Source organism: Dermacentor albipictus, chromosome 2, assembly GCF_038994185.2.
Source record: "Dermacentor albipictus isolate Rhodes 1998 colony chromosome 2, USDA_Dalb.pri_finalv2, whole genome shotgun sequence".
Taxonomy (NCBI): Eukaryota; Metazoa; Arthropoda; class Arachnida; order Ixodida; family Ixodidae; genus Dermacentor; species Dermacentor albipictus.
In genome coordinates this window covers 108,957,793-108,970,550 of record NC_091822.1, presented here as the reverse complement: position 1 = coordinate 108,970,550, position 12,758 = coordinate 108,957,793, and the positions used below count along the sequence as shown (strand labels likewise).

The 12,758-nt window shown below is 41.8% G+C and overlaps 1 protein-coding gene across 1 annotated transcript in view; it reads right to left on the bottom strand.

Annotated features, from left to right (window-relative positions):
- The window catches only part of Vps13D (vacuolar protein sorting 13D), a 173,928-nt gene that overhangs the window by 90,198 nt on the left and 70,972 nt on the right, over positions 1-12,758 (bottom strand). The window contains exons 36-38 of the mRNA XM_065430344.2: positions 11,021-11,189; positions 6,160-6,418; positions 485-656 (exon numbers count right to left, since the gene is read on the bottom strand). Of these exons, the coding sequence (XP_065286416.1) occupies positions 485-656; positions 6,160-6,418; positions 11,021-11,189 (600 nt within the window). The remainder of the gene's footprint in view (positions 1-484; positions 657-6,159; positions 6,419-11,020; positions 11,190-12,758) is intronic.

The following is a 12,758-nucleotide window of genomic DNA, read 5'->3' as shown; positions in this document are numbered from 1 at the left end:
AGCACCAAAATTTATTCATGTAAAATTGGGTCACCCAAAAGAGTACTCGCAACACATACAGCACACAGCAAGAAACATTTTTGAAAATGACCTTGTATAGAACTCAGAAGATACAATTTATGGTCTACAAAATAAAGCTTGGTTAGGCAACCTGAATTTTCGCATAAATTCAAGTGTGCCTGTGACTCCAGTTGGTTTCTTACGGTTCCCGTCCCATGATTATTTATAGTAAATTGAAGCCAATTTAGTTGTTGCCTCAGTTAAATCAAAACTTTAACGGTGTGTTTCTTTACTGAAAAGTACCAAACATTGCTAACTGTCTAATGACCATGGCGTACAAGTGAACAAAATAGATATCACGGATGCTAGTGGTGTCTAGAACCACAATAGTCATACTCATAACCGTGGCATATAGCTAGGTGAAATAGTTTTACCCACAAAAATTCAGTCATAACAGTAAGAACTACTTTAAACAAAGTCACACCTTATTGCCAGCTGTTGCAGCCTTCAGGAGCATCTGAAGGTCACTGAAGTCAGCAAAAAAGTCAGTGACCTCAGTCAGGAACCGCTGTGTGTGAACCACATGAACCGAGGACATCTCACACTTGACCTTGATGTCACAGTCACGCTGAAGGTCAGGGTCAAGACTTCCATACCTGAAAATTTAAGACAGCATGAGCAAGGCAGGAACAGCAATGATCAGTCCTGTGCTTTCAAGGAATTAAGTTTAGTGCAGTCTGTAAAACTATAAGCAAAAAAAAATAAATTCATGCAGACCCCCCACAATGTGGGAACCTGTAAAGGTGTGATGAGCCAGCAAAAAAAGAAAATGAAATTCTGGGGTTTTACGTACAAAAACCACAATTTAATTACAAGGCTTGCCGAAATGGAGGACTCTGGATAAACTTTGACCACCTGGGATTCTTTAACGTGCATCTAAATCTGAGTACAAGTGTTTTCGAGTTTCGTCCTTATCAAAATGCAGCGACCGTAGCCGGGTTCAAACTCACGACCACCGTGCAACACAAGCTTCGCAGCGCAGCACCATCAGAGTGAATTCTCCTGTACATTTATTTGGCACTCACTTTATTTTGACTTTGTTCAAACACACCTAGCCTATCGCATTGAATACTGGGGAGCCACATACAGTCGAATGTTTTTACAAAGAAGTGCCTGCGGCTTCCGAAATCATTTGTTATACAGGTTATAACACTGTAAAGGTGGCGCACCACACAGATCACAACAAAACAGGAACAGAATTATTCCATCATTATATTCAGGTCATTCTGTTGCAGAGGTGCTCGACCATATTCCAGCTATCATTTAGCTATTTAGCCAAATGCAAAAAAAAAAAAAAATTCACAATAACAGTTATAACGTCAACAGATCACAGTGCACCTTCTTTTAAATCCCTTCGGATATTGCCACTCAACAGTGTACACATATAAAAGGTAACCCGTCATTGATCATTAGCTAAGAATTAACCGTTTCCATTAAGCATAATTACATTACCTACACTAACCAACCCTTTACCTTGCCTGCTTGTAAAAATGGTTGTGGAAAGACAAACAGTTTGGGACTCTAATTTGGAATTCACTTGCAGATAATGTTAAAACTAATCACCTTTTACTTGCACTAAAGCAGTTTTTAATGAATATCTATTACCGTGAGTTATGAAATTCTTGTGTATTTTATGCTAACTTTAGAAAATTGTGCACAGCGTATCTTATGTTGCTGCAAAAGATAAATGTGTATTTTGTAAAACGGGCCAGACACTAGCCATGATGGCTGTACGGTCCGGCAATGTTTTGAGTATGTATAGTGTGTTTGTAATGGAAAATAAATAAATAAATAATGAATGAATGAATGAATGAATGAATGAATGAATGAATGAATGAATGAATGAATGAATGAATGAATGAATGAATGAATGAATGAATGAATGAATCGGGCTACCACAGCAGGTAGCCAGCAAGACGAAACACTGCAATATGTAAAGAGATATAGAAAGGCCTTTCCTCATGTCTCGTGCAGTAGATTTCAACAATGAGCGCATGCCCCAACTGTCCTTGGCCACAGCAGCGAACATTACAGATGTTTGAGGAGAAACAACACAGCACCACCACCGACCACAGCATGTAAACTTTCAGATGCCACAAAGGCTGCTCCACTGAACACAGCTTTTCGGTGGGACAGTTTCGTCCCACCGAAAGTGAAGAAAAAGGGGTTCAGCAAACACGATTGCAAATAAACGGTGGCACAGCTGCATGGGCTTCTTTTTCAGGCACAATGCTTCTATCATCATTGTCAGCTAACAGAGCTCTGAATAGCTAGTGGAATGCCGGCTAGTGGTAAGCTCCTCTCTCCTCCCCACCGCTGAGCCTACCAGGTGAGACAAACAACAACGTGCCAACACTAAACCTCTAGGACATAAGACAGACAGCTTCACTTAAAAAACATATGCAATATCAAGATGGAAAAAGTTAGACATTTGTTGCGAAGGCAAACAAACAGCAACTCCAGCACAATATTTTGCACACTAACCACTGGGCGGCCGATTTGTAGCAACAAGCCACACACTAAACAGCTTTGTTGAGATTTACACTGCCGAACACGAAATTTTCACACAGTAGCAGCATGTGTATGACCACAATGAGAAGTTGCAAGTGCCAACTTTAGTTGCAACACTGGAAAATAGTCACATTAATTTAGGTGCCCACTTAGACGCAATGGCAGTCTCTGGACATTGCGCTCTGATAAGGACACCCTGTGAAGCATACAGTATGTGCAACTCAGACTTATTCAGAGCAATGAGCATATGTGTTTATGAGGATGAACAGCATTGAGCCCCATAACAGTGTTCCCAGGGGCAGTGGATAAAATAAAATTCCATGTATTTTAATATAGTCGAAGCTATACATGGAATACCCAACAAAATGAATGAGAAAACAGCGCCACAGTAGCTCAATTGGTGAGAGTATCGCACACATAATTCAAAGAAGTGCATGCTGAATTTTCTTTGAAGTACAACAACATACTGAAACAAGAAACAGGGTAAAAATCGGGGAAAGTGACAGGACAAGCACATGTGGAGACATACGTTTGGATCCCACCTGCGGCAAATTGTCTTTTAGTACACTTTCATATCCCTTTGCTTTACTATTTCTACACTTTAATTTTTAAAAAAAGCAGAGTAATTTAACATGTGTTTTCCTTGGTTTCACTCTCTGTTGGTTTCATAATATTGTGGCTAAACAAACATGGGCGCATTAGATACCCTTCTTCCCGTTTCTGGTGATAACGAAGTCGCATCTGACACAAAAATCCTTTATCAGATATTTGTTATAAGCACATAGCGTGCCAAAAAATTTGCAATCTGGTCTATGCGAAAGCAACGCAAGAGCAATGTGTGCGGATTTTGATGGCCCTACAGCAGTTTGTTGTGCTGATACATAAAACCTGATCAACGCTAACTGTTTTTGCAGTCTTTATTATGCAACTGTGCGGTCGGTATGGTCACAAAGGGTCAGCACGTTGGCCTGGCAACTGTGAGCCAGGCAAGCCAAGCTGCCGGCCAAGACTTGCAGCAGCATCCAGCATAGGCCATTTCAAGTTGCTCCAACTGAGTGTTTGACATTTTTTCCACCTAAGTACACATTTTTGAACACCCTTTAGCCAGTTGAGTTTCTCCAACAGGTCAAAGCCACAATGAGTAGTAGGACCCCAAGAAGCCAATTACGGCCATTGCCGAGCAGCTTTAATGGGACAGACCATGAATAGGGATAGCCCCGCTGACAGAAAGATCAGATTTCACATCGACTGAAGCAAGCATTGTTGTTCTCATTAAATGAGGATTTATATTTCTAATTATTCACCCCAAGTCGCGAAAAATGACTTTTGGCGCCCCCATGTGGCAAAAGCATAACAAATAGAATGCCCTATCATGTAACCTACTAGTTGTGTATGTGGCTCCTGGACCTTTCCCAAATATTGAAATACAACACATTTCTTTTTTTCTATTATAAGTTTTTCTGTAACTTGCAATGCGCAGCTAAATACTCTGTTGTTCCGAGTAGAAAAGTGGCACTGTGAGAATTTGTGCCCAGGACCAAAAGAGGGACCAGACTGCTACTAGCATAGCAGGCTAGGTGATTATTCATCACCGCCCCATTTCAAAGGAAATGCCAATAACTCATCATCATCATCATCACTAGGATTTGAACCACAGCCACTGAGGCAGCAACCTATTGGAGCAGCTTTTTATTTTCAGAAGTGGCTGAAAAAGTCAAAATGCAGATGGTTAACAAAGTTGCACTCACTCCTGAAAAGGATGCCCATCACTCTGCTTTCCCAATTTGCGAGGCTGGCAACCAGCGTCGCTCTCATTTTTGCTAGCATCGGCACTCCTATTTTTTTAAAGATTGCTCAGATCAAACAATTCTGCTTACAATATTGCCATGTGCTTTTGGAAGTAACTGCTGCTGGTATGAACACTTCCAAGGACCAGCTTTCATTTTGCCATAAAAACTGGGTCCTTCAAAATCAGTTGTCAGTCCCTTTAACTCTTTCGTCACCACACCTATAAAAATCAATCAATTTGATGGACAGCTTTTCTACACATTGTTAAACATTTACGTTGGTATTCTTCAACTAGCCACATCATGCACTGTCTGAAATAATGACTGAACCTTAACTAACATTTGTCATATTTGACAATTTCGGGCAGATTGGGAAGTCAGAAAAATCAAACTGGCTGTAGGTATAGTCGAAACTAGCCTCCAGTGCTCCTAGCACATCAACAAAAAGATTAAAAATTTGCGCTTTCGTCGACTCGGCAATATAATTTTTAAATGAGAGCAGCAGTGAAGACACAGGTACTCCTCTCGGGTTGTCAATTTTATGATTCAACGTATAGGCTGTTTTAATGATGTCTCAAACAACAGTAGATGTTCATGAGTGCATGTTATCTTGATAAATGTGTTAAACTAATATCAAGTTTAACTTCATTTTCACCACTGTGGGTTGCTTTTATCCATCAGCGCTTCGATAGCGTATATACAAATCATTACGAGCAGTTCTTCCCATCGTGTGAGGTTTTCACTCACACAAGAGCATGCAGTCAATTTCAAACCAACCTTTGACCGAAGCTTAACTAGCTGTCTAATCTCTTACAAGTTGAACACCTGTAAAGTGCCCTTATTCATTACTGTACAATATTATGCAACATTCTACATTACTGTGCAAGAACTGAACAAAACATGTGGAGGTTCCAGTGCCAGTTGAAACCACACAAGATTACCTTTGCTGGCACAAAAAAGCTGATCAAACACAATAAACAAGTATGAGGAAGCTTCTGCATGCTCCCCGACACAATCATGCGAGCCTAAAGAATGTAGTAAAATGTCGCAGTTTCACCTGAAAGCCGAAGCATTGACTGCACTAGCAAATTAGCAGACAGTCATACAAAGTAAGGATACTACTTTTATCAGCTGTATCAACTTATCAACTTGTAAACATTTGCTTGCTAACTAAATTTACAAGCACGGTGTCAGCACGCACAGTCAAAACGCTGGTGTGAAGAAATGCGGCACTACGGCAGCAACAGTGAAAGTGATCTCGGTGTTGTCTATCACTTCAACGCAAAGTGAGCGCCAAGAAGACACAGCGCACACCTTTAAAGCTACAAGCCGTCGATGCAGCTAGACTCTGTCCCCAACGCAGCTGCCGCGTGCACAGTTGCAGCCGGTTATCAATGTCTCAATCAGCTTATAGCTGAGGATGAAAATGATTTTATTCAATGGCCTGAGAAAAAGCGTTAAAATAAAGAATGTAAAAAATCTGGAATTAATATACTGACTTTTTACAGAAATATTGTTGCTAATCTTAAGGTCATCATTATGTTCTAAATACCTCACACACTCGGTAAGCGCTTGTTGCACACTTTACCGACAGCCCCTCAAGTTATCAACACGCTTGCACATAGTGGGTGTGACGGCATAAATTATGTTATGTTCCCTCTCAAGAAGCGCACCGCTGCATGGTTCAAGTCTGACAACATGCACTCGTGAATGGCTGCGTCATGATTCTAGAGCAGAGCTTAGTGTGATCCTACAAACATAATTAATTGACACAAGATCAAAATACTCCTGGCCCACTTACTTGAACACGGTAAAGTGCAGCGCCTCGGGACCAGCTGTGATGAAACGTTCCCGGTACAGCTGACCATGTCCTGTTAGGTCCAAAACGCATATCTTGCCAAGGCTTGCTTGTAGCGTGATGTTGGTATCTCTCAAGGACAGGTGGCTGGAGAAGCCACTTATTGTGGCTCTAGCCAGCTCATAAGTTGGCTTGTTCAGCGTCACAATAAAGTTGCGAATGTTCACTTCCAGTTCTGTGTTATCAACATCTGCCTGGGGCTCTGCGCAGAAACGAACGACAAGTTGTGCAGAAATCATCAAGGATCATCATCAGCCAAATGCTTCAAGGAAACTATTTGCTTTAACACTTTCAGGGTCAATGATGTAAATATACGGCGCCGCGAACAAGTCCAAAATGGTCGATGCTATATATTTATGGCGCCGTCTATACATTTAAAAACTGCGCCAATTACTTGCCTGGCATGTGCTGCCACTATGCGGGAATACAGGGAATTTTTTTTTCTCGCGCCTCTTTCTCTCGGTTTTCGTTGCATGGTTTGTTTGCTCCGGAGCGTCTACTACCGTTCGTGCATTGGCGTGCGCATAGCGGTTAGATTGGGTTTTGTTCCCAGGGCGGTTTCGTCTTCTTGGGCTCGCAAAACTGATGGCTATCTCGTTACTAATCGCTCAAAGGGTGACTGCCGGTTACTCGCTCGTTTGTTGCTCACAGGGGTGCACATGCAAAGGATGCCGCTGTGAGTGCGTTTCTTTTTTTGGAGACCTTAGAAAACTAATTGCCTCTGGTTGGCGATAAGATGAAGGATTACCAGAAATTTGTCACACGTTTTGCTTTTCTGACGGGCACACAACTACACAGCTTTCTTGAGTGTGCTCACCTATGCAGTTTGATTACGCTATGGACGTAAATATTAGTGTAAGAGGAGGAACATTTGAGACTTGAAAAATATTCTCGTGTGCGCATTTTTCTAAGCCTTTGAGCTATGCGTATAACAATGCGTCAATATTGTAATCCTTATAAGTTCATTTCCTATTTTTATCATTCATGAATAAACAGTACATATATGCCAAGAAACCTCAGCAGTCATGGAGGCATTACGGAATCAGGGTGTAGACGAGCCATATGTAAAAATACTGAAAAATATCTATAGCGGCTCCACAGCCACCATAGTCCTCCATAAAGAAAGCAACAAAATCCCAATAAAGAAAGGGGTCAGGCAGGGAGATACGATCTCTCCAATGCTATTCACAGCGTGTTTACAGGAGGTATTCAGAGACCTGGATTGGGAAGAAATGGGGATAAAAGTTAATGGAGAATACCTTAGTAACTTGCGATTCGCTGATGATATTGCCTTGCTTAGTAACTCAGGGGACCAACTGCAATGCATGCTCACTGACCTGGAGAGGCAAAGTTGAAGAGTGGGTCTAAAAATTAATCTGCAGAAAACTAAAGTAATGTTTAACAGTCTCGGAAGAGAACAGCATTAGACAATAGGCAGCGAGGCACTGGAAGTCGTAAGGGAATACATCTACTTAGGGCAGGTAGTGACTGCGGATCCGGATCATGAGACAGAAATAATCAGAAGAATAAGAATGGGCTGGGGTGCGTTTGGCAGGCATTCTCAGATCATGAACAGCAAGTTGCCATTATCCCTCAAGAGAAAAGTGTACAATAGCTGTGTCTTACCAGTACTCACCTACGGGGCAGAAACCTGGAGGCTTACGAAAAGGGTTCTACTCAAACTGAGGACGACGCAACGAGCTATGGAAAGAAGAATGATAGGTGTAACGTTAAGGGATAAGAAAAGAGCAGATTGGGTGAGGGAACAAACGCGAGTTAATGACATCTTAGTTGAAATCAAGAAAAAGAAATGGGCATGGGCAGGACATGTAATGAGGAGGGAAGATAACCGATGGTCATTAAGGGTTACGGACTGGATTCCAAGGGAAGGGAAGCGTAGCAGGGGACGGCAGAAAGTTAGGTGGGCGGATGAGATTAAGAAGTTTGCAGGGACGGCATGGCCACAATTAGTACATGACCGGGGTTGTTGGAGAAATATGGGAGAGGCCTTTGCCCTGCAGTGGGCGTAACCAGGCTGATGATGATGATGATGATATGCCAAGACAAAATATTTTTTTCTCACTTTACGGTCACCCTAGAAAAATTACGGTCATTTTTTTTTTCCGAAATAGGTTTCTCTGAAGAATTTAAATCTGCAATAAAAAAAAAATCAATCTGGGCGGTTGCATATGACGAAAAAAATTGGCCTTGAACGGGTTAAAGAAATGATGCGTTAAACTGCACATATTTGTTTCAGTGAGGATATTTAGGTGGTATTTGTTGTTTCATTGCACAATTCTGTAGAGAACAGAGCGGTAAACTAGCACACCCGTAGCAGCAGCATAGGTAGACAGCACATTCATCTCAAAGAACTCTAATAGTTGGCATTTGGCAACGAGCGTGCCCCACAACTCAGCTGCGAGAGCACATGCTACTTTTGCGTGCATGCCTTTGTATCAGCAGTGAAAACTCAACCTTCAGCCACCAATGACTGACCACGAAAATGGATGAAAGAGCATAAGAAAGCTATTTGCTTAAACACAAGGATGCAACTTAGTGCAGTGATAGAAGTTTTTCGTAGGGGCATAAGCACAATGTGGTTTTCAAGCCTTCTGTAAACAAAGCAGTGGTTCATGAAAATATAGCTTCGCTTAGCAGAACAATCCTGAAGAAAATCGGCATTAATCAATGACCACTGTCATCATAGGAGATAAAAAGACCTTGCTAGATGTCATAAATCAGAACACTATCAGTCAGTACAAATTAATGAATAAGCATGCTGATCTAACTTGAGAGGCTACACTTGACTATCTTTTCAACTACCGTATATTGCCACATGTAAGTCTACATTATTTTTTTCGTCAAAACTTGGAACGTCAAGTTTAGGGGCTAGGCTTATACACGAATCCCTTCAGGGGGAGCAAAGACAGATCTCAGACAAGCCTTAGCAAACGCCGTTTACCATACATATACCTATTCTATATTCACACTATAGCAGCAATAATAATTAAGAAAAATAGTTTTACACATTGAATAAAATGCTAATTGTGCATTTTATGAATTCTTTGACGGTACCCTTAAGAATGATACGGGTAGTGCAGTAAAAAGGTTTCGCTTTGACCAGGCTCTGTTCCCCTTGCACATTCGCATCTGAACAGTAGTAGTTTCATTATCGCGTACTGCTGCACAGGCTCCTCAGGGTTACGAAATTCACTCCAACTGCAAGTTAAAGTGCTGCACCTCTGTAAGCACTCGGCAGTTTCGTCCACATTGCATTGTGAAGTGTCGGCAGGATGACATCGAAATGGCACCAACTCACTGGTGAAATTACAGTGTGGAGTATAAGTGGAAAGTTATTCTTTATGCCAAATCAACCAACAACTTTGCAGCTGAGCGTCATTACGGCGTTTCGCAAAAATGCATACGAAGTTGGTCGCAACAAAGGAACAAGCTTTCTTAATGTGCAGGTCTGCGAATGTCCTTCTGGGGCCCAAAAGAAGGCAAGTGTCCTGTCATTGAAGAAGCTGCACAAAAGTGGGTGAAAGAACAGTGGGACAAATGCCTGGGCGTGTCCTACAAGGACATTCAGGTAAAGGTGCAAAGTGCCGTGAATAAACTGAAAATCGGCCATAGTGAGTTCCAAGTTTCAAAAAAGTGAGTGACAAGCTTCATGAAGCGGAATGGGCCGGGTATGAGGAGGTGTGCCATGGTTTGCCAGAAGATATCTGATGCTTACGATGAGAAAAAAGAAGCCTTCATAGAGTTCATCAGTGTGCTGAAGGCGCAGCACGCCTTCACACTCAGACAGATCAGTAATGCCGATCGAACTCCTGTCTGGTTCGACATGCCGAGCAAGCGTACTGTCGCAGCAAAAGGTGAGCACTAAGCGCACCCAATGACAATGGGCAATGAGCATAACTGATGTAGTATTATTGGTAATATTGTGTTCATTGTGTTCAAACACAAAACAATGCCAAAGGAGAAATTCCCCCTGAAAGGTGATTGTTCACATGAATGAAAAGGGATATTGCACTGAGGAGACGATCCTAGAATGGTTCCGCCTATTCTGACTCTGGCGCCCAGGCAGTCTCCTAAAACCGAAACGCATGCTGATACTGGACTCATTCCCCTGTCACCAACGGGGCATGTGAAGCGGACGTCTTTGAGCACTGTGGGTGTGCGACGCATGGTCTGCCTGACAACATGGTGTGCAAAGCATTTTGTAGAGTGCTCAATCATGACGGCGACTTGAAAATTGTCGGCACGATGCAAACATCTAAGATGCTTGCAGAAGTCCAATAAATGCATTTTTGTCTTTCGTCAATGTGGCCTGTTTCTTTCTATGTTACCGTGTATAACTTTTTATTTTTAGGTGGGGGGGTCGAAAGCTGGGAGCAGAAGACTTATATTTGGAGTCGACTAATATACTGCAATATATAGTAGTTAAAAATAAATCTGGAAGAAACAAGAAGACATTAGATTCATAGTTCTTTTTTAATATCCTTAAAAACAATGAAATTATGTGCCTTTACACAACCACCCAGAAACTTACAAATAATTCAAATTTTGTCGAGCACACACAACTGACGTGGTCACTTTTACTACACAATCCTGCTCCGCACAACTTACTGAACACTCACGGCCTTCAACACTGACCGGCAAGTTTCCCACGAAACAATAACAGGATGTTTGTTTAGCATATGTGCTTAATCACAGAACACGTGAATAACAGTGATTAATCTTTCAGTGTTTGTTTCCATAACACTGTATTTAACGTGACATCTCTTAAACTATCATGTCTTACCATGCTCAACTTCTATGTCTTCTCTGAATAGAGAGTCCTGTCTAGAAGTGGGTCTTGGCTCTTCAGGTAGATCTGCAGCCAAGCCAAGAAAGTCGAGCACCATCACCCATGTCTGAGAGTTGATCACCACCTCCAGGCTGTTCACATCAACGGTCACAGCCTTGCTAACCTGAAGACAGTTAGGGAGTTCCGACACATATTTTCAAAGCTCTATAAACATGCTAAAAGGACAACATAATAGGACAACATTTAGCAAGTACGAAGGTTGGGAAACCCTTATAAGTTTAATTTGATACTAAAGTTGGTTTTAAATGTGGAGCTGGTGTGTTCAAGATTATTGTGACGTCATGACACAAAGAAAATTTTCCATCGCTTAGCAATAAGCCTAGTCACCATGACATCACTCATAAAGAAACAAAAAAGAATGTTGCGCACATTAATCTTGGCAATGCTCCTATGTGGCAGACACAACAATCACAGGAACAGAGTGAGCCGGTGTTTTGCAACGTCCTGACACATACTATGTACCAAAACTGGAACTGGTTCGTAGAAACAAGTACTATTATGGTCAATTATTTAGGGCACTCAGAGGCTTACTAGTACTTTTTCTAAGGTTTAGAGGGTCTGAACCTTCACTAAACACAAAAATATGGTAAGCCAAAATGTTATGCAAGTAGTATCCCTTTAAGAATGGCAATACAGTCTAGCCAACTTATAACAATCCCATTCAGAGCAAACTTCCAGCTACTATGAATAGTTTCTCAATGGCTAAAGAGTTCCGCAAGGAACCTATGAAATTGCTGTTCATTTATAATGATGCGCTAGACTACGCGGTTTGCCTACAAAGAATAGAACGAACTATGGAGAAGCAAGGTCTCAACGAGCCAGGCTAGATGACAAGGCTCCATGGGCAATCACCGCTGTAAGAGGCGTCGCGCTTTTTCTTTATTTTGCAGTTTCATTGTATTCGGACTCTCGACAATCCTCAACAGTGTGGGCGCAACCTCTCTTTTTTTTTTTCTGGGTAAGTTTTCAACCGAGTTTCGGACTGCTGTAACAGCGATTGGTGTTGCTGCTGATGATGGCGTAGACGTTGCCATCAACTGTGCTGGCGAGGTGTGACAACTTCCGAAAAAGGAGGCCTCCAGTGGTGAGGGTGACCAACACACAATCATGTTTCCAAATGTACCTCCCCCCCCCCCCCTTAATGGCCAGAGGCTTCTCTTATGATGAACTTCAAGAGTGTGATTATCCAGTTTACACAACTTAAACTTGCTCATTCATTTCTGCCAGTAAACAGCGTGCAAAACCTTTTTGGTTATAAAGCATTTCTTCAGCGCCTGGTTGTATTACTTATGGACAGTTTTTAGGAAAAGTTCAACTATAATGAACTTCTGATATAGGGAACACAATTTGTGCAACGAAGGCGTTTGTTGTATCCGGGCTTGAATGTATTTATTGAAGAGCCTTGAGAACACAACTACATTTTCACCGCAGGAAAGCTTAAAGGGACCCTGAAACGATTTTGGCGATTTTCTACAAACGGACTGAGTCGTTAGAGTAGGTTCTTCTGATCATTAATTGATGCATCTAAGTGCTCTGCGTAAAGCGTGTAATTTATTATAAGGTTTTAAAAATACACATCGCTGCCGATCGCAGCGCACTGCTCGGCGGAATTTTAAGCCGCCCCTACCCTTATGATGCAAATAACCCATATTACGTCACATGGGCGAGCTAT